The 26,960-nt window shown below is 38.2% G+C and overlaps 1 protein-coding gene across 1 annotated transcript in view; it reads right to left on the reverse strand.

The window, feature by feature from the left end:
• The window catches only part of ubap1lb (ubiquitin associated protein 1-like b), a 55,539-nt gene extending 40,332 nt beyond the window's left edge, over positions 1-15,207 (reverse strand). The window contains exon 1 of the mRNA XM_039771358.1: positions 15,055-15,207. Coding sequence (XP_039627292.1) covers positions 15,055-15,186 — 132 coding nt within the window. The 5' untranslated portion in view covers positions 15,187-15,207. The remainder of the gene's footprint in view (positions 1-15,054) is intronic.
• Between the last annotated feature and the right edge of the window lie 11,753 nt (positions 15,208-26,960).

Below are 26,960 nucleotides of genomic sequence, written 5' to 3' on the forward strand. Positions count from 1 at the left end.
GACTTTGTCGCATCTGCTCAAAATTAGCCCTACTAAAGTTCAACTTAACAATTTTAGTCTTTGCATCTGTACTCTTACAAAATACTGAGAATTGTATTACATTATGGTCACTTGACCCTAGTGGTTCAATCACCTCTACACCCTCAATTCTATCCTGATTATTACAGAATACTAAATCCAGACAGGCTTCACCCCTTGTTGGTGCTTTAACATGCTGTGTTAAAAACAGTCGCTGATTACTTCTAAAACTCCTGCTCTTGTGCTCCTCCATCTGTAAGGTTATCCCAGTTAATATTTGGATAATTAAAGTCCCCATGACTATAATATCCCCTGTAAACTTGCCTTTTGATATTACTAAAAGATGTGTGTTGAAATTACTGTCTGAATTGGGTGGTCTATAACACACTCCTAAAATGAGACCTTTTCCCTAATATTTTCCAGGCAAGCCACATGTCCTCACTAAGATGGGGCTCATCATCCAACTGAAGATGACTTACATTTAATTCCTGTTTGGCATAAACAGCAACCCCACCTCCTTTTCTGTTCTGTCTATCCTTCCTAAAAATGTGTATCCCTCTATGTTACACTCATCCCCATCTTTGTTATTTAGCCAGGTTTCCGTTATTGCTATAATATCATAATTATGCTCTGCTACATACAACTCCAACTCACTTACCTTATTTTTGATACTTCTAGCATTAAGGCAAGCTATTTTTAATGTGTTAATCCTTCTATCTTTACGTGTTTGCTTAAAATTTACATTACTATGCATTTTTATTTCTACACCATTGTTTGTTCTTCCATGTATAGATCTAAATCTGGCCTGTCCTAAACTCCCTGCCCCCATTCCCTAGTTTAAACAATCCTCGACTAGCCTACACATACGCCTCCCCAATACATTGGTGCCCCTTCGGTTCAGATGTAACCCGTCACGGAGGAACAGGTCCCATCTGTTCCAAAAGGAGTCCCAATGCCCCATAAACCTATACCCTTCTACCGTGCACCAAGATTTGAGCCGCGCGTTAAGCCTTCTAATCTCCTCAATCTTACCTGGACTTGCGCGTGGCACAGGCAGAACTTTTGAGAAGACTACCTTGTCAGTTCTGCTCCTCAGCTTGGTACCTAACTCTTTGAATTTGGATCGCAGAACTGACAGACTACCCTTATGTATGTCATTTGTTCCAACGTGGACAATAACAACTGGATCCACCCCCTGCTCTGGCCAAGAGCCTATCCACCCTTCCAGGGAGGTCTCCCACCTGTGCTCCCGGAAGGCAACACACCGTGTGAGACTCTCTCTCTCTGGAGCACACCTGCGCTTCAATCCCCCTAATGATTGAGTCCCCAACTATCACTACCTCTCTCTTTTTGGGAACTGGTTTTGAGGTGGCCCGTTGGGGCTCCTCAACCCTGCCTACCACCTCAGAATTATCAGAGTCACCGTCCAGCTCCGCCAGGACATGATAACAGTTAGACACTTCTAATTCTGGGGTTGATGCCCCCGGACAGTGTGCACCCTTTACCTTACGCCTTGTGACCGTGACCCACCTATTCCTACCTGTCTGGTCTGGAATCTCCTCCCGCGCCACCTTAGGGGTGCACACTATCTCTCTAAAGGACACCTGGGCCAAGTCCGCCAGATCACATACAAAACAAAGCTACTTTAATTACAACGTGCTATTTTAATTACGATGTGATTTGAGAAACTGGTTATTTAAACGATTTTATGATGAAGCTTATGATGTTCTACTTTAATGACAAAATAAACTACATGATTAAAGTGGAAATTTCGAGATTGAAGTTGACATTTTGTGCTTTTTCCCCACTGTGTGCCTTTTACTTCTCTGTACTCTAATAAGTTTTCATATGACACTCAGATGGTGGGCTACGACTCACCCTTTCACGGCGACTTTGATATGTGACATTTTCTTTTTCATTTCTGGCACTGTGCGACTTTGTGAACTTGAGCTTTCAAGTTTCTCCAACACGCTATGTCACTCAGTCAACTTCCTTTTGTTGATTATACCACGGTTTAAATCAACAAATAGTATGTTTTTCCTTTGCCTCCACTTAGTATTTGCTGAAATTCTTATATTTTCCCCTGTGCTTTTCCCATCATCTTTTCACAGAAGGCTGAGCTTAAGGGCTATTTATATTGATTTGCATGTTCAAAGAGGCGTAATTCTTGGAGGAGTTGGGGCGGGAAAGTACGTGAGTGCAGGAGAGTTACTTTTCACGCTGACCGGGATTTATGTAGTGGAAGAATGCGGAAGTTGGAGTACTGGAGTATTGGAGTATTCCTGCATCTAGATTTTTCTGTGCGTAAGCACATTTCGGCCTTTGCACTTACATCATGTTATAGTGCGAATTCTATGCACGGCATTATGCATGAGGCCCCTGGTCACTAAACTAATTAAGGCTTTTGATGGTGAGAGGGGCCACAACACTTTCGAAGTACCTCTCATTAATTCCACAAGGATGGGTGAGATATGGAGGTCTCAAAAAGAGCATGTTGTTTGCATTCAGGATCCACCTGGTTGTGCAGCTTTATGTGCAGACTGGGACTTTGGTAAAGGGAGGTCATCGCCTGCCAACCTACAGATGTGCAAGAGGTTCTACCTCACTGGAATCCTTCCACTTACACATTAACAGGTTCATCCCAGGTAAATACACAAGAGTCTCTCAGGGCACTGTACAGGCAAGCATTCATTTATAGACTGTGTGTAATGCTGATGCTTAATCATCACAGTTACCTTTCATGCAGCAGTATAAAAAAATGTCCATTTATTTTTCAGGAACGCTTGCAAGTGACATATTTTTCCAGGCTTACCTTATAGATGGCTTGGCCAGGTGGAATGAGGACAGGGCTGTCGCTGCCACTTCAGAGGGGAATAAGGAACCCCACTCCTACCGTGGCCTTCTCCACCATGCAGCCGACACTCTTGCGGAGGAAGTGCTAGGAAGGAGCTTAGTAGCCTACTCAATACCTTGTAAATACACAGGTAACTTTTATTCACTCATTACTGGAATATTTAAATTAAGTTGGAGTTAACTGAAATACAAGTCCTTCCGTGAGAACTCTAAATACAAAGAGGACTGTTTCATTTATGTTAGGTAGAATGCCCAGAGGGGACTGGGCGGTCTCATGGTCTGGAATCCCTGCAGATTTTATTTTTTTCTCCAGCCGTCTGGAGTTTTTTTGTTTTTTCTGTCCACCCTGGCCATCAGACCTTACTCTTATTCTATGTTAATTAATGTTAACTTATTTTATTGTCTTACTGTGTTTTTTATTTTTCTATTCTACATTATGTAAAGCACTTTGAGCTTCATTTTTTGTATGAAAATGTGCTATATAAATAAATGTTGTTGTAGGTGTTATTTTAAATCCTGTTAATATTGTAATGTCAAGTCTTTGTTATTGATTTGTTTTATTGTTTCAGGTAAGCTGATAGGAGTGGAGTATCTATACAACTTGACAGGCAAAATTCTTCCAGACTAAAAGGCCACAATAACAGAACTAAAGGATAATGACATCCACGTGGAGGAGGATGATGATGAGGTCTTTGTGGAGCCTAAGGCCTTTCAGGACTTCACTGTTCCCACCATGGACATCACAAGAACTCCACGTGCTGCTTCCACAGCCACATCATCTGCAACTTCAGCTGCAGTGCCCTTATCTTCGCCTTCAAGGAAAGGGGCAGAACATCTGGAGCAGTCAAGACACATGACATATAGTGTACCTATTTTGCCAAGCAGTAAGTTTTTTGTGGAACCTTTCTAAAACACCAAAATTTGTCATTATGATATCAGTGAATGTTTTTCATAAGCAGAATATTAAATGTGGTGTAGGCCTTGCCCAAATATTTTGCTTTCATTTTTCTTTTGACTCAAGTGAATGATGCACTGCAGTCATCAGCAATGGCCAGTGATGACCATTCTTCATTACTAGTCATGATGTGAGTTCAACATTTGAAGATATTGTTATTTATTGTTAGTTGAAACTGTATTTAAATTGCTTTCAAAACATTTCAGTACTGACATAAGTTTTAGAAAAAGATGTTCTCAGCTACTGAACTGTACTTATTGTCAGGCACCATAGTTGCTAGGAATTTTTCTTAGTCTTACATCCAGATGCATAACAAAGTGAATTAAAACTGAATAACACAAAATGCAATACATGACATCATCATAACGTTATATACAGTAGTGAAAGTATTGAAATATACATTGCACAAAACAGAACATATAAAACAATATAGCACAACAGAATTGCACTCCAACCAAGTAAAATAAATTTCAGATGGAGGAGTTTAGAAATCAGCAATGTAACTGGAGAGTGTGACTGCTGCAGATGTACTGGAGAACCATGTTCACTGTATCTTCAGCTGACCTGTCTGCACAGTAAGCAAACTGTAGTGGGTCAACCAGAGACGTTGTGATAGATCTGAAGATCACAGATATTAAAGAATCAGACATTTAAAACTCTTCATTATTATAGAGGTCAGTGCCAGAGGTCTGTAATCATTTAGACATTTAAGTATTTTGCTTCTTAGGGATGATTATGAACTGTATTGAAACAGTCAAAAACTTTACATTGAGACAAAAATTGAGTTTTTTTATAAATACAGGATCCAACTTAGTGTGGAGGGAAAAACTATTTTCTGGTTCAGGAGATTTATGGCATTTCTGTCTCAGAAAGAGTGAACTGACCTCTTGCTAAAAAATGCTTAGAGGAGAGGTGCAGTTACACTGTTAAGAGAGCAAAGTCAGCTGGTGTGATGTCCATGATGATGAGCATTTCAAACCTACAATAAAAACTATTCATCTAGTTTGTTAGTTAGGGATTAATCTTTATTTGAGGGTAAGGGGCATGTCATTAAAACCAGTAATCATTTGTAAAGAATTCGAGACCCAAGAAGAGTAATTGGAGAAGAAATTCTGTTACAGCTTGACCTTTTATCTGCTTTGGTAGTTGATACGTAACATCTTTGTAAGCAGACTTATCTCCAAATTGGTCAGCTTTGTCTTTAATTTTTCATAACTTCTTTCAGATCATTAGTGAACTAGTTTGTCATTATTGCATTTCATAATTGTTTAGTTGGAAAATAATTGTATTGACAACAATATATGTAAGAAATAACTGAGCCACTATATTAATCTATTTAATTTTCAATGTAGGATTCTGTTGGCCCAGACAACATTGAATGTTACAGAGCTGTTCAGGATTTGGCAGACTATTTGGTTGCTCTGAAAGATCATAGTCTTGCTTTGACCAGAAAGGAATCCAGCCATATAGTGGACCTGTGGGCATCCCTATCAGACTATGAAAAGGAATGGACAGTTTATGCTCCATGTCATCAGGCCACCCTCACCAAAGGAAGATTCAGAGCCACCAAGAAGATTATTGTGCCGGGTGTGGAAAGTACAAAGCAGTGTGTTGCCCTGGGCAAGAATGATAATGTTACATTTTAGTAAGAATGATAATGTTACATTTTTTGTGTGAAGCTGTCACAGTGTCTAAATGGATTCTAGTCACACTTGCCTACAAGCACAAAAGGGAGTGCATATTGAATAATGTGCATGTGATGCAGGAAACCACCATCCAGCTCCCTGAGGTTAATGCTGCCACACTTGCACAATGGTGAGTCAATGAGCTCTTGTACATTCAGTCCTCCATTTTACAGTTTTGTTTTGTAAATATACAGCTGTGTAGTACAAATACAAAAGATTTGAATGTAACATATATTTTTAGGTACTGCAGACGCGCCCATAAACAGGAGAGAAAGATCCTGCAGCACGGCATCCCTGCTCCACAGGCACGTTTGGAAAGCAGCAAGATGGTACCTCCTGCACTTAAAAAAACAAGTCAGTCTCCATACAGGCAGTGTAGCCAACCTTCACATTTTTACCCTACCACAAGTACTATAAACTAACAGACGCAAATCAAATGGATGTTTTTATATAAGAGCAGCTCACTATTCAAAATGGTGAATTTGCAAGGAACCCAGGATTGAACCCATGGCCTTTTGATTACAAGTCAGCAGTTCTTACCACTGCACCACAGTAGTTGTTGTATTGCACTTGCACCTTTTCTGAAAGTATTTATTTGATGTTTTGACTTCAGCCTTCACACATTCATACTGTAGTTCATGTCAACATTTTGTCATTTATTACTAAAACATGAAAAACGTTTCTTTTTTAATGATGTGTTTACATTGTTGTAGACACAGAACACTCATGAAATGTATGTGTTCCAAATAACGATATATTATGTCCCTATACAGCTCTAGGTTGCTCACTCCCTGATAATCAAGGCTTGAGCTGGGAGAACTTCTTGTCCTTTCTGCAGCAGTGGGGCACATGGAATAGCAGGCTGCTTGTGCTTATCGACACATTTACAAGACAAAAGACGCTGACAGAGAGGTGCAAAGGGATTTAAGGTGGGCTGGATTTACAAGTTTTTTTGTAGGTTTTGGTAATTCTAGTGTTCAACACCTGCTCAGAGTAGCCAGCCCAGCGGGTCACAATTGCAGTGTCATCTGTAAGGACCGTTCCATCAGCTGTTGACTGCTACTCTTGGAGGAACAGATTCGGATGTGTGTAATGCTTCGATTTCTCTGTAAGCAGGATGCGGATCACTAGACCATAGATAGTGTGTCACTTGCTCAGGGATTCCTATAACAAATGCCTCCTTATCTGCCCTCAGAGCCCTCGCAGTCATCCTTCTCAACTCCCAGAACAGACTAGAGTTGCCATCAAGCCGTGAGCTATATACATATTTACACTTCAATCATAAAAGCCATCAGCCAAATGAACCACAATACAATAAAGAAGTAATATTTTTGCCTTATTCTATTATGGTGACTCAAAACTGCATTAATAAGCATGTTGGGTATAGTTATTAGTCTTTAGAGGCATTTCTTTAAAAGACGAAGAACTCCACAGAATGTTTTCCACCAGAAAATCTCTTGGCAGCATTTTTGTTTAAAAATGTAGCATTTGATTAAATTTAATTGCCTTACCTGCAACTCTGTGGGATCCCTTTTTGATGATGATTACTTATTTATGTCTCGGGAAAGACAGTTCATGCATATGTCTGCGTGTGTGAGCAAATGCTACTTCAAATTTAGGCACATTTTTGCGATTGCTATTCAGAAATGTGGCATCTTTCATATTTTAAAAGGTCAGATATATGAAAGCCTCAGATGCAAAATAGTAATGTTCATGCAGACACTCCTCTGGGAATGCTAGAATGTCTGATTATGTTTTTCTGGGCAGAATTTGATGAAAGAGTTGTGCTTCTATGTCAATCTTTTGTTCAGAAAGGGGCATTACATTTTCAACATTTTATTACGTTTACAAGAGTAAAGCATTTTGTTAGTATTTTTGTTCACATTGTGTATGGAGCATTGGCAACCTAACATATTTAAAATAACCACCTACAACTACACTATTAGAACAAGTGCTAGTACTTTTTGAAACAGCGGCTAGTATATGCTGTAAGAAATAAAAATTTTTTGTCATGCTTCCTTTTACTCTTATGGATTGTCCCATAATCTTTCATTTCCCAATCATTATTTTAAACATTTACTCTAAATGGTAAGTGTAATTCTAAAGGGCATAACATGCACACACAAGGTTCACTGTTTGCAGAAGATGTAACTTTTCTCAGGGATAATACAGCTGTCAGGAAGCCAGGGAATCAAACACACCCTAGGATCTTGCTTTAAAGGCCACTTACTGACCCGAAAAAGCATACCAGTAGAGTTAGTAGGAATGAGTTAAGGAAAGAGTATGTGAAGAAACATATAATAGACTGATTGAAACTCATGTGGAGTTCACTTCACTTTTCTAGAAAAGACAGAAGAGAATAGAACATGTATATAAAAATACTTTGAGTGGGAATTATTGTGGAGAAATTGTTCTCTGTGTTGGCACCAAATGTATGTGTGAGATGTGTTGGAGCAGAAGCCTAAGACCATTTATATATATTAACTCATTTTCCTCATTCAATAAGAAATTATCCTAGTTAAACTGGGCACAAGATAGAAACACACATTCACATACCAACAATCACTAAAAGAGAGAAATTTAAAATGGCCCATCAACCTAACTTGCTTAATTTGTAATGTAGGAATAAATTTAAGTATATGAACAAAATTCACATGGACATGGCAAATGTCAGCAATAATGCAGGTACCATTTACACAAGCAGGTATACACAAGTAGGTATGTGCAAGCTGTCCACAATATCATGAATATAATTTATTTAGAAGCAAAATGTAAACTGAGATATTTTGCTTGAACTTTTACATTGTCAGAAAGTGGAAGAGACATGTTAAAGAAAGAAGAATATGGTGATTTTTTAAAGAAAATCCTTGAAATGCTTGATTGGCTGCTGTTGTGCTAAGATAGAAATAACAGCATGAGTTCAGAAATGGAACAGCAAAATAGATGTAGTCAGAAGTTAAAAAAATACCTTCAAACAAATAACAAACATTGTAGTGAAAAAGTTGAGCATAAAATTTGTTAACCAAAATACAGATAATATCTTCAATGAACCATAAGAAACAATGGAGTTATCTACAATCTCTGATAGAAATGTGACCCCAACAATGACCTTTTATCCAGTCACTCTCAAGATGTCACAAAAGATACACATCTATAATATATGTAAGGAAACATATATACTGTACTGTACAATTGATAGCAGCCATAATGAGACAAAAATGGCAATTCAACGGTTAAATAAAAATAAAAAGATGTCACAGAAGAGTTTATATGGAAACCCAACCTAATAGATCAAATCCTTATACTCAAACATCCAGATAGGGCTAAAAAATGGGAAAGTTCTGCGGAAAACACAAAAATACATTAAATACTAAATGCAATAATAGCAGGAGTCTTACAGAGCTAATTGAGGCCAAGGTCAATCCAAGTAAACACATCTAAATGTAGATTTAGGATTTAGGACATTTAGAGAAAAAAATCGAACAAAGAACAAGATTCAAATATACACTCACCTAAAGGATTATTAGGAACACCTCTTCAATTTCTCATTAATGCAATTATCTAATCAACCAATCACATGGCAGTTGCTTCAATGCATTTAGGGGTGTGGTCCTGGTCAAGACAATCTCCTGAACTCCAAACTGAATGTCAGAATGGGAAAGAAAGGTGATTTAAACAATTTTGAGCTTGGCATGGCTGTTGGTGCCAGACGGGCCGGTCTGAGTATTTCACAATCTGCTCATTTACTGGGATTTTCACGCACAACCATTTCTAGGGTTTACAAAGAATGGTGTGAAAAGGGAAAAACATCCAGTATGCGGCAGTCCTGTGGGCGAAAATGCCTTGTTGATGCTAGAGGTCAGAAGACAATGGGCCGACTGATTCAAGCTGACAGAAGAGCAACTTTGACTGAAATAACCACTCGTTACAACCGAGGTATGCAGCAAAGCATTTGTGAAGCCACAACACACACAACCTTGAGGCGGATGGGCTATAACAGCAGAAGACCCCACCGGGTACCACTCATCTCCACTACAAATAGGAAAAAGAGGCTACAATTTGCACAAGCTCACCAAAATTGGACAGTTGAAGACTGGAAAAATGTTGCCTGGTCTGATGAGTCTCAATTTCTGTTGAGACATTCAAATGGTAGAGTCAGAATTTGGCGTAAAACAGAATGAGAACATGGATCCATCATGCCTTGTTACCACTGTGCAGGCTGGTGGTGGTGGTGTAATGGTGTGGGGGATGTTTTCTTGGCACACTTTAGGCCCCTTAGTGCCAATTGGGCATTGTTTAAATGCCACGGGCTACCTGAGCATTGTTTCTGACCATGTCCATCCCTTCATGACCACCATGTACCCATCCTCTGATGGCTACTTCCAGCAGGATAATGCATCATGTCACAAAGCTCGAATCATTTCAAATTGGTTTCTTGAACATGACAATGAGTTCACTGTACTAAAATGGCCCCCACAGTCACCAGATCTAAACCCAATAGAGCATCTTTGGGATGTGGTGGAACGGGAGCTTCGTGCCCTGGATGTGCATCCCACAAATCTCCATCAACTGCAAGATGCTATCCTATCAATATGGGCCAACATTTCTAAAGAATGCTTTCAGCACCTTGTTGAATCAATGCCACATAGAATTAAGGCAGTTCTGAAGGCGAAAGGGGGTCAAACACCGTATTAGTATGGTGTTCCTAATAATCCTTTAGGTGAGTGTAGTACTTGGTATTCTCAGGTTCAAGGTGTTGGTGAAAAGTGAAATAGTGAACAATCTAATTTTGTATTTTTTGTAGTTTGCACATGTGAAGAAGTCAATGACCCAAGCAATTACAGAAACTATCACAGAGTTACTTAGTTCTTTGGAAATTTTAGGGGTTGGAAGTGTTTCTTAGATCAAAAAGTTTGCCCTGTGATGAACTGGTGCCCTATCCAGGTCTTATTCCTCCCTTGTTGCCTCCCTTGTGCCCAATAACTACTAAGAGAGGCTTCAGCTGCCCCACGACTCTGCCCTGGATAAGCGGGTTAGGAAAATGAATGGACAGATGGTTGTTTAAAATTATGAAGGGAATTTATAAGGTGGATAATGGCAGTAATTTTTAAACAAACTATTACAGTTTTTTCTCAATCTTTTACATACTATTAGCAAAGATATAAACTCATTTCATGGAATTATAAACACCATTCCCCTATTTTGAAACATGAGTCAGATTTATTACACTTTTTGTGCAAACTTCCACACACAAATCCCTTCATCCATCATTGGCTCATGTATCTATGGGCTCATTTAGAAAGCGATGGCTACAATATCATTAACTCAAGTAAGCAAAGCTAGAATACATTTAGCACACAATTCCCCAGATGCTATCGCTATGAGGCAGAATTGTTCACACACCAGTCATATCCTTAAGATAGATAAATTAAAGGGCCATAGGTCAGTTCACTTGTTTTGGAAAAATGGATCTGCCACCATAGGAAGAAACAGGAAGAGGACACAGGAGGAGAGGTGGAGGTGGGCAAGGAAGAATAAGAACAAAATCAAGGAGACAGATTGTTTCTGCATGGAATGTTGATGGCAGAAACTGGTCAAAGTGTGCAAATTGTTACAATGTTCATTAACACAGGAAAGAAAAAATGATGGGTGTTGGAGAAAACTGACAAAGCAAAATGCAGGAAATCAGAGAGGAACAGAACTGGGACCAACTTTACAGTCTAATGCAAAATAAACAACTAAAGAAGACTGTGACACTTTTCCAGTATGCATGTTTTGTATACAGACTTTACTGAAAAATCACACATGGGCAAGAGTAAGAGAAATACATGATGGTAAGAGTACGTGCAGCATGTGGAAAAATAGAAAGCCTCATTTGAGCAAAAAAGAGGGCGTACAATTTTGTTTATAAAATGTCCATTAATGTTTCCCCTTTACTGCCTTTTTCATTTGGCAGATTTAGAAAATGTATCCATGGAAGATTAATTGCTTTGCTCGGAAGGAGCTAAGCTGAAAAACAATATGCAAATTAACAGCATATTTGATCTTTTTGTTAATGCTGACTTTAGTGGACAAGGTATATGATTACTCAAATAATTAATTATCAGTTTTACCTTTGGCAATATTGGTGATTCATTTAAATAATCAACAAGACGCCTCCCAGGAGATGCTAAGTTAAGTGTAGGTTGAGTGAGGAAAGTTTATTTCAATTTCCAGCTGGGACGCTACAAATCTGTACACTTTATGAATTAGGTTAATAAATTGGCGAAAGTCTACATTAACACTTTTACTTTCCCTTTTGTGATTTGATATGGCAATAGACTTACTTTCACAAACAACCCAAACACACTTGTTGAAATAAACAAATAATACAATTTATTTATAGCATAAGGATAATATAAAATACTGTATATATTGTAACCAGTAGGGGGTGCCACCAAGCTTCAAACCAAAAACCTAATAATGTCCAACTCAGTCACAAGTTCAAATAATGTATTTTTCAATCCAACAAGTTCTAAACACAATGAAACACAGCCAATACATATAAACAATTAACCTTTTCCACTTCTTCTAATTCCACTTAAGTGTTACCTGCTGTCTCCTGTGGCAATAGGCTCCTATTATACTGGACCTGGTACAGCTTCTGGAGACATGGCATGACTTGTGGGGAGTACTTCTAGGTTATTTAGGAAACCAGGGTTGTCCTTACCTGACAGCGCCCTCTTGTGGCACCCAGACACCCTGTCAGGGCTGCCCTTCTGGACTCCAGTTTCCATTTACTCTTTCAGCTGTCCAAGCTGGAATGGTTCCAGTGGACCACTGCCACATAACATGTGGAAGATGAAACTGCATTTAACTTATGAATTCTGATCTATAAATTCTTGTGGTTAAGATGGATATGCTCTTTAGCTAGTTATGAAGAGTCAATTACCTGCAAGTGGAGTATATTTTCTCACAGCTACTCTCTGTGCTGGATGCGTGTTGCTGCTCCGTATTTTCATACTACATTTAGGAAGACTTATAACTCGACTAGAACTTATCTTTTACAAATATTATTTCCTTTCAGTTACAGTTAGACCAATAATACATAACATTTGCTGGCTATGTCCTAACTGCTAATTTACAATTAATGGCTCTAGCAATCAGAGTGGGTGTACATATAATTCTGGTGTATGTGATGCTTTGTCCTTTTCCTGGTTATTTTTCTCCAGACTTGTAGAAGGGTCTTCAGTGTGCTTTGTTTCTTTGTTTAGTAGCTTGTCTCATTTGTCAACTTTGTTTGACTCTGGTTGCAGACAGTGCTGCCATTTTTTTGAGTTTTAAACATACCATGTCAGTCCCCTAGTTGCTAGCAAAATCAAGACTTCTCAGCAACTGAGAATCACTCAGTGGCTATTTACAGCAAGATGAATTCATAACCTTTCGTTTACGGTTTTCCTCTGCTTTGCACTTGCCATCTTAGCAAGATTTGGTTTAATGATATTTGTCACCCTGCTCTTGTTATGAACAGTCTTACATTTTTTTCAGTTTAGCCCAAGTTACTGTTTTGGAGTGGAAGGAATTTGTCCAACTTCCTTAGAGACACACCCTATATGCAATAGAACCTCTGCTATACAGCACAAGTTATGACCAGGTTGAACAGTGCACTTGACTGAGGAAGCAATGAATTAGGGTGTACTTGGGTGTTTTAAAGGCAAGGGTGGATGCCTTGCCATTGGTTTCATGGGTGCACATAAGCTCATCTTTTTAGGTTGACCATTGGTACAAAGTTCTATCCATCAAGGTTTTTAGCCCTTGATGTATAGCTCTTTGTTAGAGCTAAATGTTTAACTGATACCACAAGAAGATGGCTGTGAGGTGTCACTTGGTGATTAATCAGTTTGCCATATCAGCCACAGTGGCTGCATTCCAAAGAGAGGCCTATTGAAAAAGAAGCTAATATTAAGGGTATCTGACAGGAATTGCAATCCAGCATGGCAAAATACATAATGTCAGTCTGTTCAACTTCTCCCATCAGAAAGCACAAGAAACTTAGCTTTTGTTATATTCAAATTGAAAACTTGGTAATAACTACCAGAGCACCATGAACATCTGAGAAAGAAAGATACTTCAACTGTTAATTTTATTATTACCGTAAAATACAAAACAAAAGCAAAATAATGAAATAATGATGATGCAAGATGCAAATCACTGCCATTGGCCATTTTAAACAATTCGCCTTTTGCATTCAGAAATGTGTTTTTGAGTTTTATTAAACATGATGTGTTTTGCTTCAACCATACTGTATTTGCAAATATGTAGAGTGCTTTGAACTTATTGATGTAAATTTTATGTACGAAGAAAAGGTCAGATGTGCTAGAGAGCCAAAGAATGGGCCCCTCACTTAGAAAAAGGAATGTGATAAGATGGACAGAGCAGCAAGGGGTTTGACACCCCATCGACTAAAAATTATTGGTGAAATTAATTAGAGGCAGGACTAGAGCAATAGAATGCCAGACGTCAGATGAGGAAGAATAATGGCTAAAATGATAAGAATTGTAATAAAAGTAAAAGGTGCTCATTGCTGGGGGCTCATTGTTCCATCTGAGTTGAATCTGTATGTGCGCCATAAAATAAAGCCTGATTCTGCTGTCTATCCTGAGTCTCCGAGTCCCTTCATTGGGGCAAATAGTGCCTGCGGCAGTCTGCTTCAACACAATCAACTGCAGTGGCCTCTCAAACAAATACATCTATACCAATACTCAGATAGGGCCATTTTAGAAGAGGCAGTGAACAGAATCTAATTGTTTTTGAGGAAGTGAAAGAGAAACAGGAGTATTCGGAGCAAAGTCCATACAGACACAATGACACTATGCAAAGTCCACACGGATAATGGTCTGATATGGAATTCAAACCCAGGGCACTATGTCTGTGATGTGGCAGTGCTACTCAGTGCATCACTGTGTCACTCTTGCTTTATAACACAGCATATCAAAAATGAATCATGTGTTAATGCAGTGTTTGGTAAACACAATTATTCTATTTCAATACCTACAGTATTTTACAATACTTAATTATTTTATGTAAAGATTAGCAGTATATTCACAGCTGATGTTCTTCAGATGAGGAACCATCATATATCAGTTGATAATACAGTATCCAGTCTTAGCAATACTTCATGTTTTAGCAGCCTAGGACTTCTTTTAATTCTTCACTTTTTCTTGGAGATTCTGAGACAACACTAAGAAGGAGAGTTTTTTGAGAGAACCCACTTATGGGGAAATAACTGTTACTGTGAAGCTGTGTTAGTGTAAACTTACCGCACATTTGTTAAGCGAAAATTAGGGTATCCCAAACAAACAAACAAAATAAAATAGCAGTGTGGAGGCAGAGAATCAAACCAGAGACCTTGGAACTTTGGGGCAGCAATGCTATAAACTGCATCATCATCATCACCAAAATCATGCCACTCTATTACATTTAACTAGAAATAATAATAATTATGCAAACAATAATCAATTTACAGAACCCACTTAATCCACCTTCAAGGTAAATACCACAAACCTGTATTTCTCTGAGAATGCTGGGAAAGTCTGAAATGCTGAAACCTGGCAGTGGTATTAGTACAGGCTCTTCAGCTGGTTCCTTGAGAATCCCAGATGCAATTTTGAAAGGTACCTCATCCATGAAGTTCATTGTGTCGGTCTAGAAAACAAAAATAAACCAAACCAAATTTTTTGCCACAGTATCTTAGGTTTTGAACATAGTAAAGTTTGGTTTTTCAAGTGTCATTTACTCTTACCCTAATTTTACCAAGGGGTCATAATAGGATCTAAAATTAACAGACTCATTCAATTAAATCATCATGATAAAAATATAATCAACATAAGATATAATTTACATTTGTAATTTTTTTGTAAAAAAATATGGTAAATAATATAAAAATATCACACTGCATGTCATGTTAAAAGAGTTTTGTAAACTTTTTTGCTTTGTTTCAATGAAGAAATCTTTTTAGATCAAAGTTCCTTTATCCTGAACACAACAAAACAAACTTTAAATTTAACCAAATCATTTACTCACCAGCAATATACTACACAAAAGTGTTTTGCTATACTGTCATCACAAAGCAGAGCCACAAAGTTATATTTAGACCTTTTTCTGTAACATAAAAAGTTAGACAAAATTCCTGCTGATAAAAAATACCAAAAATCATAAATTTATCCATCCATCCATTAATCAACCTGCTATATCCTAACTACAGGGTCACGGGGGTCTGCTGGAGACAATCCCAGCCAACACAGGGTGCAAGGCAGGAAACAAACCACAGGCCAGCCCACCGCAGGCCCATTAATTTTGTATTTACCTCATAAAAATACGGTGTTGCGATATTCATATTTTTGGATACCTGCACAATACAATAAATCTATCTGAATGTTGTATCAGTTCCCTTTTGTTTTTGATGAGCCAGTAGTCCATTATCTCAGCAGTATGGCATTGAAGAATTAGCAGTTAGTTAATTCCTGTATGTGGTAACTGTTTGGCAACTGTGACAACTTTACTTATTTATGTGCCAGTTGTGTTAGATTTGATTTGTGTATATTTCGAATTGAGGGATGAGTCTACTAAATCAGACCAACCAGAATGCACTGTCCTCTGTTGGCCTTTGTGTCCATTAAATTCAAGAGACCTTACAGCTTCAGCTTTGCCTACTCTCTATATATTGGGCATCAGTCAAAATGGTAGTATTTTGTACTAATGTTTTGTGCTAATTTGTTTTTCCCTTATATCACTGATGTCATTGCTGTTACGATTTTGTTAGCTAATTACTATGACAGTATGTACTTTTATTGGAATGTGAATCTTGCTCAGCATGGCATGAGATGACATGGCAGTCACCTTATTTAATTTTGATCTATAACTGAAATCTGTTTATAATAAAGCAAAGACATATCCAGAACTAAACACTTTTGAAAGCACATAATCTTTAATAAATAGGTTCAGATTTTGACCAAGAAAGAATTTATGGTTTTTGAATTCGCTTTGCCTTGAGCACAATTTTACTGACTTTTGATCTTTAATGATTTAACTCTTGCGTCTTTCTGACTACTTTTTTTGCCACTGTAATGTCACTTCAGCTTTGACCAGTTATTTAAAACAGCATCCAACCAATCCAAGAAGGATATATCATTGCTGCCACCTTTTAAAACAGAGGAATTTGCCTGACCTTCTATCAGTCCATTATGCTTTTTTGTTTTCTATTGGATACTGAGTAAATTCTTTGTAATAGTTGGGTTGCCTACCTTTCACCATAGTTCATGGCATTCTAATCTGATCGATTTGTTGATTCTTTACTACCAAGCTTAATATGGGTAAATAAAATGCCATCTTTAGATAATAAACACTGACCCACAATACAAAATGTGACAGACACACTAGGAGACAAGAGGGCATTTTCACAAATAAATGCAACATAAAGCAATCACTGCAATCCCTTTAAAATTTTCTTGTACTGTGTTCATGTCTAATCCAGGATTTATTACTGCCTTGAAGGCCAATGTAAACCTGCAAACCTGTAACCCTGTTTTGAAATTAAAAGCTTCAGAAAATGGACGCAAGGTTTTTTTTTTTTATTGCAGAAGTTTTTTTGGAGACAATTGACAAATGCATATATATATTTTTAGTTGTTCCATTTCAAGTTCATAGACAGCTGCAGATTTTCTCTGTAATAAAAGGTATATGCTAAACGTTCAGATTATTTTTGTATTGTGTCTTGATTTTGTACATGTCTTATTTTAAATCTGAGATTGAAATAGATACATTCCTTGACCTAGTTACTGTGACTTGCTGAAAATTAGTGAGATTATATTAGTGAGATTATTTTTGTCATTTGATACTGTACAAAATTATTTAACCTAGCTTAGTACCCACATTTATCAAGTGATTAGAAGTAATAACATTTTATCAATTTTCCTAAATTAGGAAACTGCTCCTAACTTTACCAGGATTTAGGAGAGCTTGTGTGCTGTACTAAATCATTAGTAAAGGCATGTTCTTTATGCATGTCAGTGTGTTTAATATATAGTGCAGTTCTTATCAAGAAATTGTTCCAAAACAATATACAACACATTGTACATATTTATGTCCAAAAAGATGCTTTACCCTAATCATTGCACATTTTTATAGACTTCCTGTAATAACAGCAAATCATCAGGTAAGTTTCACAAAAATAATATGGAGTAGACTGAAAAAAAAAACCTTTTTTTTTACCTTTAGTTGCATTTTAGTATTACTTGGTGTGTGCAATTACAAACAGCTAATACAGCAGAAAACATCAGAGCGCTGCATTATAGCAAGCCAAAAAACAATCAAGTGTCATTCAAGTTAAAATTTGTCTTCTTTTATCAGTCCCTACAACACTGTCTAATTCACTCCACACTGAAAAAGAATAAAAAGTTACCTGCACACACTATTTTTTCTTGTGTGTTGTAAGAGGCTTCTCAATTAACAATTTCCCTTTTTTCTATATAATCGCACCAGTACTTTTCTTATAGTATGGTCCATAAAGACTGATTGATTATTAAGCAAAGTGCTTTTGTTAGAATGGTAGAAAATTGATTCTAAATGCTAAACAAAATTTGTAGTCGTTTTCTTAGCAGACTTCACTAGGAAATTCATTCTGAAAATATTGTAACTATATAATACATTATGGTATAGCGGGTCCGCGGCTCCGAAAAAATAACCCATTGGCTGTGTCAGGCTCTGTGGGTGCGCTCACACAGCTTCGGGGAGTTGATGAGGTAATTGGGGCAAGCCACACCTGCATGTGAGGGTGCGATCTTTTTCAGTTGCTTCATCAACTTCCTGAAAAACTACGGCCACAGAGCTGTGGTACATAAGTACGTGTTGGCTCAGAAAGAAAGAAAGAAAGAAAGAAAGAAAGAAAGAAAGAAAGAAAGAAAGAAAGAAAGAAAGAAAGAAAGGCTTGCAAAGAGTGCGGCATTGGGACAATGAACAAGAGACACACATGGGGCGACGGATTGTATCAGATTGTACCCACTGATTTTGCTGAGGAGTGGGTGCGGTCAAAGTGGTGTCCTCTCCTGGAATCCAAGGGACAACTGTGTGTGTGAGAAGGAGTGCCTGAGAGGTCTGGCAGATGCCAATGGGGGCAGCCAAAACGGTTGTTGGTAGTGAGAGGACTGAGGCTACTGACGTCTCTCCAGTCGAGCAAGCCATCGGTGACATGCAAGGAGTTGTGCTTGGCTCGTTTGGCCCAATGACTGTGACTGGTTTTTATTCTCCTTTTTAGCTTGGTTTTAACATTTGGATTTTCATTGTTTTATGGATTATTTATTTAATAACTATGGACCACTGCACTGTAAACAATTTTTTTGTTTTAATAAAAGCACTGTACACTTTTACACCATCCCCTTTCTCCAAGTGTGATTTGTCCTCATCTGCCAGCTCATTTGGTTACATTATTGACGGTGGAGTGCTCAAGAGGCTCCCAAAACAAGAACACCAGAAGGAAAATGACTAATCACAAATCCTGTTTTTCCTGATCTAAGTCAATTATTCCTTTTTAAAATACAAGTTCTCTAATTCACAGATAAAATGAATCTGAAAGTCATTCTTAAATAGAAAATTGCTCCTGTGACACATTGAGAGAACATTTCAGTCCCAAATATGATAAACCTCTTGGAGGCTGCTGACTCTAGAAATCAATATCAACAAACCAAAATGATTAAAATACATAGTAATAAGAACATAACAAAAAGTCATGTAAAATCATGCAAATGTTCCCAGATATAAACTTAATGTACTGGCTCAAAATGAAAGTGCTATGGATATATGGAACCATGCAACAAGATTCTCTTGTACAAAAGAGCTGTTAGATTAAGGTTTCCATCAATATACACTTAGAATTAATATTATAGGTAACAGTTTTATATAAATTTTAAGATAAAGAAAAAGTGCAGAAGGGAAAATTTTTATATTAGCATAAAAATAGCAAATTAGCATAAAAAGTCATAAAAAGTAATTAAAAGCTTCTAAAACATTAGATTAAGCATAAATTAGAATGTTAAGAAAATAAGATAGGTCAAGTAAATAGTTAACTAAAAAATCAGACATTTTTCATTATTTTTTAAGCTTACAGCAGAATTGCTAGCGTGAGAAAGTACAGAAAAAGAACAAAAAATGACGTGTAGAAACCAGCTTAGAACAGGATAAGAAGATTGAGAACACCTGTGTCCAAGGTAGGGAAGCTAAAAGAAAGATACTACAGAGAGAAGATGGCTCTGGTAGGCACGTAAAGAGACCAGCTGGATTGATGAATCAGCAGAAAGGCAACAAAAGGCTTTTGCTGTAAGCAAGGTCACACTGATGTAATGCATGAAAGAAACACTAGTATATTCAGGCATCTATATATATAATTCACTAAGGCAAGACTCCCATGGAAAGCACGCCGGAAGGGGCGTGGATCCACTAAGCCGCCAACAAGTAAGGCGCCCATGGCGCGCGGAAGGAGCCACGCCCACCAACTCTAAGACCATTGGATACGACGACAACTCGCAGAAACACGCCCACCAACTCAGACGTGATGACACAGGAAAACCGGCGTCATTTATGTTCGTCTGTCGTAGAATCCACATGCAACTCTGAGCCACGTTGACTGTTCATAGAGGCATGTTTCTCGTGGAAGTGAATCGCTATATGCAGCGTGTAAAACAGTTTGCGAGGGGTATCCCATGGGATCCTTAAAACAGTCCTTTAAAACTGAGGTTAAAACACAATGAAGGAAGCAGTCTTTAAAAACCAATAAGCCCTGTGCCTCTGTTTCATTACCGTCTCACCTGCTTCACCAATGCAGGCCCTGCAACAGTCGAGACGCTCTCTCAGTGGCTGACCTTCTCTGTGCCTGACTGGTTCACACAGAGGCACCATATGACCAGGTGGTGTGTATGCTTCGAGAGCGTGGGTGGACGCGACAGCACCATCTAAGAAGAATCATATTTGTCGCGGATGTGAATCGCTGTATGCAGCGTGTAAAACGCTGTATTGTATGTTGCCCTCTCCAGAGTTTCATCTTTTCATTCACCTACAGTCGTATACACAATGAAGTAAGCAGTCTTCAAAAACCGAGTTTTCGGTTATGACGCACCATAGCAAACTGTTTTACACGCTACATACAGCAATTCGCATCCGCGACAAACATGCATCTTCTTAGATGCTCCTGCACTTTGTACACACGCCCCTCCCACTTCGCTACTACCGTGGTCGGGTGTCTTGGTGGATTATATATAGAAAGGCATCCAAAACCGCACAGAGCAATGAAAAGTCAACGTGAGTCACATGTGCATCTGGACTGTGCAAAGACTACAACGACTCGAGTGACGAGTTGGAGGTGGGCACATGAGCAGGCAGTGCATACTGGACGAGAAATCAGCACACTAGCATGACGGAGGGAGCGGAATGGACGTCCTTCTCCTCTCCTCCCGTTCCACCCTCCGCGCCTGAGCGCCGCAGGGAAGACTGTGTTTTGGTTCGTTCCATGCATTGTTACAATGTTGGTTTTCTTGTTGATTTATTACATTACCGATTTTTCAAATGTTAGTTTTCTCCCTGTGCTTAAAAATCATTAAAAAACTGTACTGATTATGCGGTGTATGGTACGCTGCGGGTTGGCTAGTTAGCAATAAATATAGAAGAATATATTAGAAATTAACCTTAGCATAGAAGTTAAGGCAAATCAACCATGCCAAGCAAATGATTAAATGAAAGCATATACCATATTTCTTTTTAATTAAAGCTTAGCTTTAGGCCACCATTATAACATAGCTTGAAAGTCTTAGAGAAGGAAGTGACACCATGAAAGACCAAATATGGAAGAAGGAACATCTGCCCAGTCGAAGAACCAATCAAAAATAAGCAAAACAGAAACTAGAGTGAACAATAGACAGTATAGACAGGTGCAGAATGTGCTAATTGAACGAGGTCAAAATGATAAGAAATTGTTATATAAACTTTTGTTGCTGAAATGTTCGGGTCTCAGCTCAATTTAGCAGTATTGGGTTGAGTCCTTGTTGTTATTTGTGTTGTTTTATTGCAATAAAGCTTTAAAACTCTGTCTGTCTATCTCTAGTCCTAATAGCCTTCATTTTCAGGTAAAAAGCCTTCTGGTGACTAATGTTTCGCCACGACATATTGGCGACCCTGACGTGAGGAAATAACAGGTCAACTGCGTGAAGCCAGCGGCAGGGACGATGCTCTACGAAACGGGCACAGATGGTGGCCACCTAAAAGGTAAGCGATATTTTCGCTAAACTAATTTGTGTAAAGTTTCAGATAGTATCCGCCCCTCCAACCGAGACAAGCAGTATTTGGCCTTTCTAAAACGAACAGGTAGGAATAAGGGATGAGCAGACAGACTTAAATGGAATGTGTGAAGACTGTACAGTTAATGTGTGTGTGTGTATGAATGAGAGTGCAGTATATAAGACACTCCGATCCGGGGGACGGGGACTGCATTGTAACGGGTAGTATTGGAAATCCTGTCATATACTAAGGTTGCTGTGACGACGGTGAACCATGTGTAGATGGGTGTGGAATTCCTGAGCTGGCACCCCTTGCTGTGGCTGTATGTTCTCCAGTGAGACGAGCGAGATGTCGTAAAATTCCCGCTTGTCTCGAGAGGGAGCCAGTTTTAGGGAAAAGCTACAGCGGTTCCCTCCGACTGTGCCCCAGCAGGAGAGTTCGCTTAGGTGCAATTGGAGACCTATCGTTGCCGCCTTGAATTAGAGAAGGGGAATTGGCAACATGTACGCAGAAATTCCTGTTCGGATAAACGCTTTCAAGTTCGTATAGAGAGCTGGTGGAAGGGATTCGTGTGGTAACAGGTGGAATGAGTGTGCTAGTACAAGGGACAGATAAGGGAATTAGACCTTTATTTTATTTTATTTTATTTTATTTTATGATTTCTCTTTTGATAGGTTAGATAGGGAGGCACGCAAGTGCTGTGTGTACGGAGCGCTTTTAAAAAGCGTCGCGGCAATTGTAGCAGCAAGTACAGGTGCGCAGAATGCTTGGAGTGCTTTAAAAAGTGACGTGGCATGTGAAGCACACAGGTGCAGATTGAAGAAGAATGTATGGTACAAAGGTACAAAACTAGTATAGGGCAAAAATAGGGCACTAGGGATTAGCACACTAGGTGCTAAAAAGTATGATTGAGTACGAGTGTAGATTTTAGGGTGTATAAATTTTTGTGTGCAAAATAGACTATATTGATTTAGAGAACATAGAAAAAGCCTGCGTGTGAAATAGCTAAAAATAAATTTCACCTGGTGGGAGGAGCAGTAGAGCAGGAAAAGGGACTATTATTCAGACCCATAATTGTGACTTTATACACTGTTCGGAGACGCGTATAGGAAGATATAAGTTGTGGGGTAAAAAAGACAGAATAGGATTGAACGTTTTTACAACGTGTATTTGAAGGAGAATTAAAGAACAGTGCTAAAAATAGATAAATATTTACGTAAGAGTGGAATAGAAATAAAAATATTATAGATTATTGAGGAGAAACAAGAAAAATAGCAGGAGATGTAGATCAAATTACAGGAAGAGTCCTGTGCAAACACTGGAAGGTTGAGACTCAGGAGAAAAATAGTACAGATTTATTACTGTGGTTGTAGGTTGTGGAAAAGTTAGGCAGCAAAATTTATGGCACAAAAAAGGGTCCTACAAATAACTCATGGTGTGCATACTCATTATTGGAGAGAAGATTTTTATATAAACGCGGCAGGACACCCGTGCGAACTAACGGAGGGTGCAAAAGATTTTTTACTAAGAGCCATTACAGAAATATCCAATTTAGACGTGGTACAGGAAGAGTGGCCCTATATAGACTGGAGAACTGTGATCAAGAGAAATTGGACAGTGAGAAAGTTGGGAGCTACTTTGGAGAAGCTAGTAGAGTCGGACAGACTTTACTTTATTGTGATTCCTTTTAAAAAAAAAAATTACAGCCGTATTCACAGAAGGGAATAAATCGTGGTTTTAAGAGAGGACAAGGAAAGACAGGAAAAATACTGATAAATCCTGGTGTTGAACTCAGTATAATAGCAAGAAGAGTAAATTGGTGTCCGAGAAATGCCGTAGGAAGATACGTGTTGCCAGCAGTCACAGTAAGGAAGGTCCCGTGTAAGATCAAACCTAATTTAATTAGATATTCAAAATTAAGATTGGCAATAGGAAGCCCACGGCTACAGGTAGTTAAAAGTGCGTGCGCGTTAATTGTTCTCTGTATGTCTGTGTGTGTGTGCGTGTGTGTGAAAGTAAGAAAGCAAAACATGGAGACTTCTGGGTAATGTAGTTCAATTATGATTTGCTGAAACTGTCTTGTGCATCTAAATTTCCAGAGCTCTGACTAAATATGGGTTAAAATGAATTTGAGTATGTGTAACATTTGATAAAATGAAAGAGTGTCCACTTTTAATTATACAAATGTGTATAAATGTAAAGCCTCTTCCTTCAGACCCTGATCAAGTCTTAAGGAAAAATGTTCTTTTGATAACTATAACATACAAGGGAAACAATGTCTTTCAATTTCTTCTGTCCTTTTCTTTTTCTTGTCATGTGTATATGTGAAATTGTGCATTATGAGGGTATTACAGTGGAGTGTGTGGTGGCGCAGTGGTTAGCACTTATGCTAAGATTCAAACTTATATGTGATTCGTGTTGAAGCTTTCATGTTATTTGTTTTGAGTTAATATTCTCAGTGACAGTTTAGCCTTTTTTCTGGGATGCCGTCTTGCTGTGGTATCGAACTGCATGATTTCTCAATAGTTGGATTTGCCCTTATTGTCACAGGAATGGATCGCCACCGAAGCAATTCCTCGTTGGCGCTGAGTAATTTCACCAATAGAGTCTCCTTGATCTAGAAAACAGCGCCGTTTAGAGCTGAGTAGGATTGTGTTATGTTTCCTAGGGTTAACACCAGCTAACGTCATGAGAGGCTGTTTTATGTTCGTTTGTCCTGATAGTAATGATAAGTGAAAATGGAACTTGCTCTTCTTCAGAGTTCATTTTTCTTTCTGATTCCTTTGCTGCATTGTTTCCAAATATAGTATGTACACATAAATAAAAAGTAATAAATACGGGGGTAAGGTTGAGTGGGTTACAATGGTTCGAGTGATTTTGTGTATATTATATAGTGTATTAAAGGGATCCCTGTGAGTGCATGATAAACAAGTTCAAGTGTGTTCGTGAGTGTTTGTGTCAAAATATGCGGTGTTGTTTGAAAGGATGAAATGATTGATATTAATATGTATGAGAATATAAATGTTTGTTGAAATTAAAGAGCTCTTAATTTAAAATAAAAAATATATGAACAGGTGGTGTAAAAAGTCTCCAGATTAGGCAAGATATTATATGAGCACCCCTTTCATTTGAATACTGGCCAGACTCTGATGCAAGGAGGATTTTAATTAAAAAGAGTAAATTTCAATTGAAGGAGACATTCTTTAAAATAGTAATGAAGCTGAAGAAAAACAGTGGCTTCCAGTCCAGGTAGTGTACCATGCTAAGATTTGCTATAAAAGAGGGGGAATATGGGGGGTTAACTAAGAGAAAAACAGACTGTGCTCTTTGGAGTCAACATTCTGAAAAACATGTAATAGACATCTGAAAGATAACAATGAAAGAATGTGCAAGATCAACTGTCTTTGACAGAAAGTTATGGGAAAAAGAAATCAGTGTATGTAACTGTAATAGATTAAAAGTATTTTCTTAGTTTAAGATTCTGGGGAAATTAACTAACAAAGAAGTAGATTCTTCATTCTAAATATGGGTGGGAATGTACTAATTTCCTAGAGGACATCTTAATAAATAAAGGCACATTTTGCATTATAGGGCATTCTGATATATTGATTTTTTTCCTCATTTCATTTGTGTGTAATATTGACATATTTGTGTGAAATATAGTGGAACACTGGTATTTGTATTACTACAAAGCTGCTGAAAAGGTTTAGTTTTATATTTTGATGTTTTCATGAAACACTGGATGATACATTTTTTTTAAGATTCTAAAACCTAGGATCCAAATGTAAATTAATAAAAACAATTAGTAATACCAGAAAGAAAAGAATAATACTTGGGATACATTTAAAGAAACTTTAAGCTTTTAGATGGCAGATTATAAGGGGCTAGAGATAGAGTCCAAGATTATTTTTGCTGCTAAATAACCTTTGAAATAATTTAAGGGACTTTGAGTGGGAAGGGATAAAATATTTTACTTCACTGACCTTGTTAATCTTAGATATGGTCTAAATATACTCAAATATGAACATCTTGTGTAAAAAGAAAAATGTTCTTAGGACTTTGTACATTTGAACAATGCTTTATAATTAGATACATGGGATAGGGAATGTGAAGCCTAATTCTTTTTGTTATATTTAATGTCAAAAAGGGAAAACAATTAAGAATTTACCTGTCTAGATTGTGGATTTCTTTCTTGACTCTGCCTGCTATGCTAACTATGAGATGTTCTCTGGAAGTTGCTGATATACATTGACGTTGACTTAAGGGAGGGGTACAGTAAAACACTGAGACAAATTTATATTTATAATAATTGGCTTCAGTCTTTTTGCTTTTTTACACCAACCTCCACGGAGTATAGCTTTTTAACTAATAAATACTCAACCTTCTCTTGCTTTTGTTTGTTCTCTATCCATGGACGTATTTGTCTTCCCTGTAAGAGAGCTATAAAATTTGGCTTTTATTAGATTGGTCTCGTCCAATGCAAGAGATGGACGTCTGAAGTGGAGCTCCGCTAGCAGTGGTGTTATTTTTCATATGATTTGCTTATTATCCTAAGATATCCTGTATTTATTCAACCCGAGAGGGACTGCTACAGTATATGTAAGCACATATAAACATGGCCAACAAGAAGGGGGGTTCGAAAGAATCGAAAACTAAAACTATACCCAAGCTGCAATCAGAAGCCCCAGTTCTGGTTACGGCCTTTCAGAGACTGACCTGGATCAGATGGACGAAAGCACAGACTCCTCGGGACCACGGTCTGCTACATCATTGCCAGCTGAGAGCGAAAAGGGGAGCGAAGGTGCGATCGTGAGTGCAGATCTGGATAGCTCGCCGATTGGAGAAGATCACATAAAACTGGAAAGGGCCTTGAAGTCTGCGGCTTCAATTACGCAATTACGCGAGCCTGGAGCAGCGGGGACACCGGCTACAGCAAAGTCTGCTGCTTCATCTACGGTACAAGAAAGCACAATTTAACTATCTGAACTGAAGGTGTTGCTCGCTGAGCTCACGCAAGATATAAAGAAAAGCGAGAAGGCTAATGAGAAAGCAAGGGCAAAGGCACATGAGAAACTGAAACAGGCCAATGAATGGCTGCGACAGGAATTCCAACAGGCAAATGAAAGGCTGCTTCAAGAGGTGCAACTTGA

This window comes from Polypterus senegalus, chromosome 12 (genome assembly GCF_016835505.1).
Source record: "Polypterus senegalus isolate Bchr_013 chromosome 12, ASM1683550v1, whole genome shotgun sequence".
In the NCBI taxonomy this organism is placed as follows: Eukaryota; Metazoa; Chordata; class Cladistia; order Polypteriformes; family Polypteridae; genus Polypterus; species Polypterus senegalus.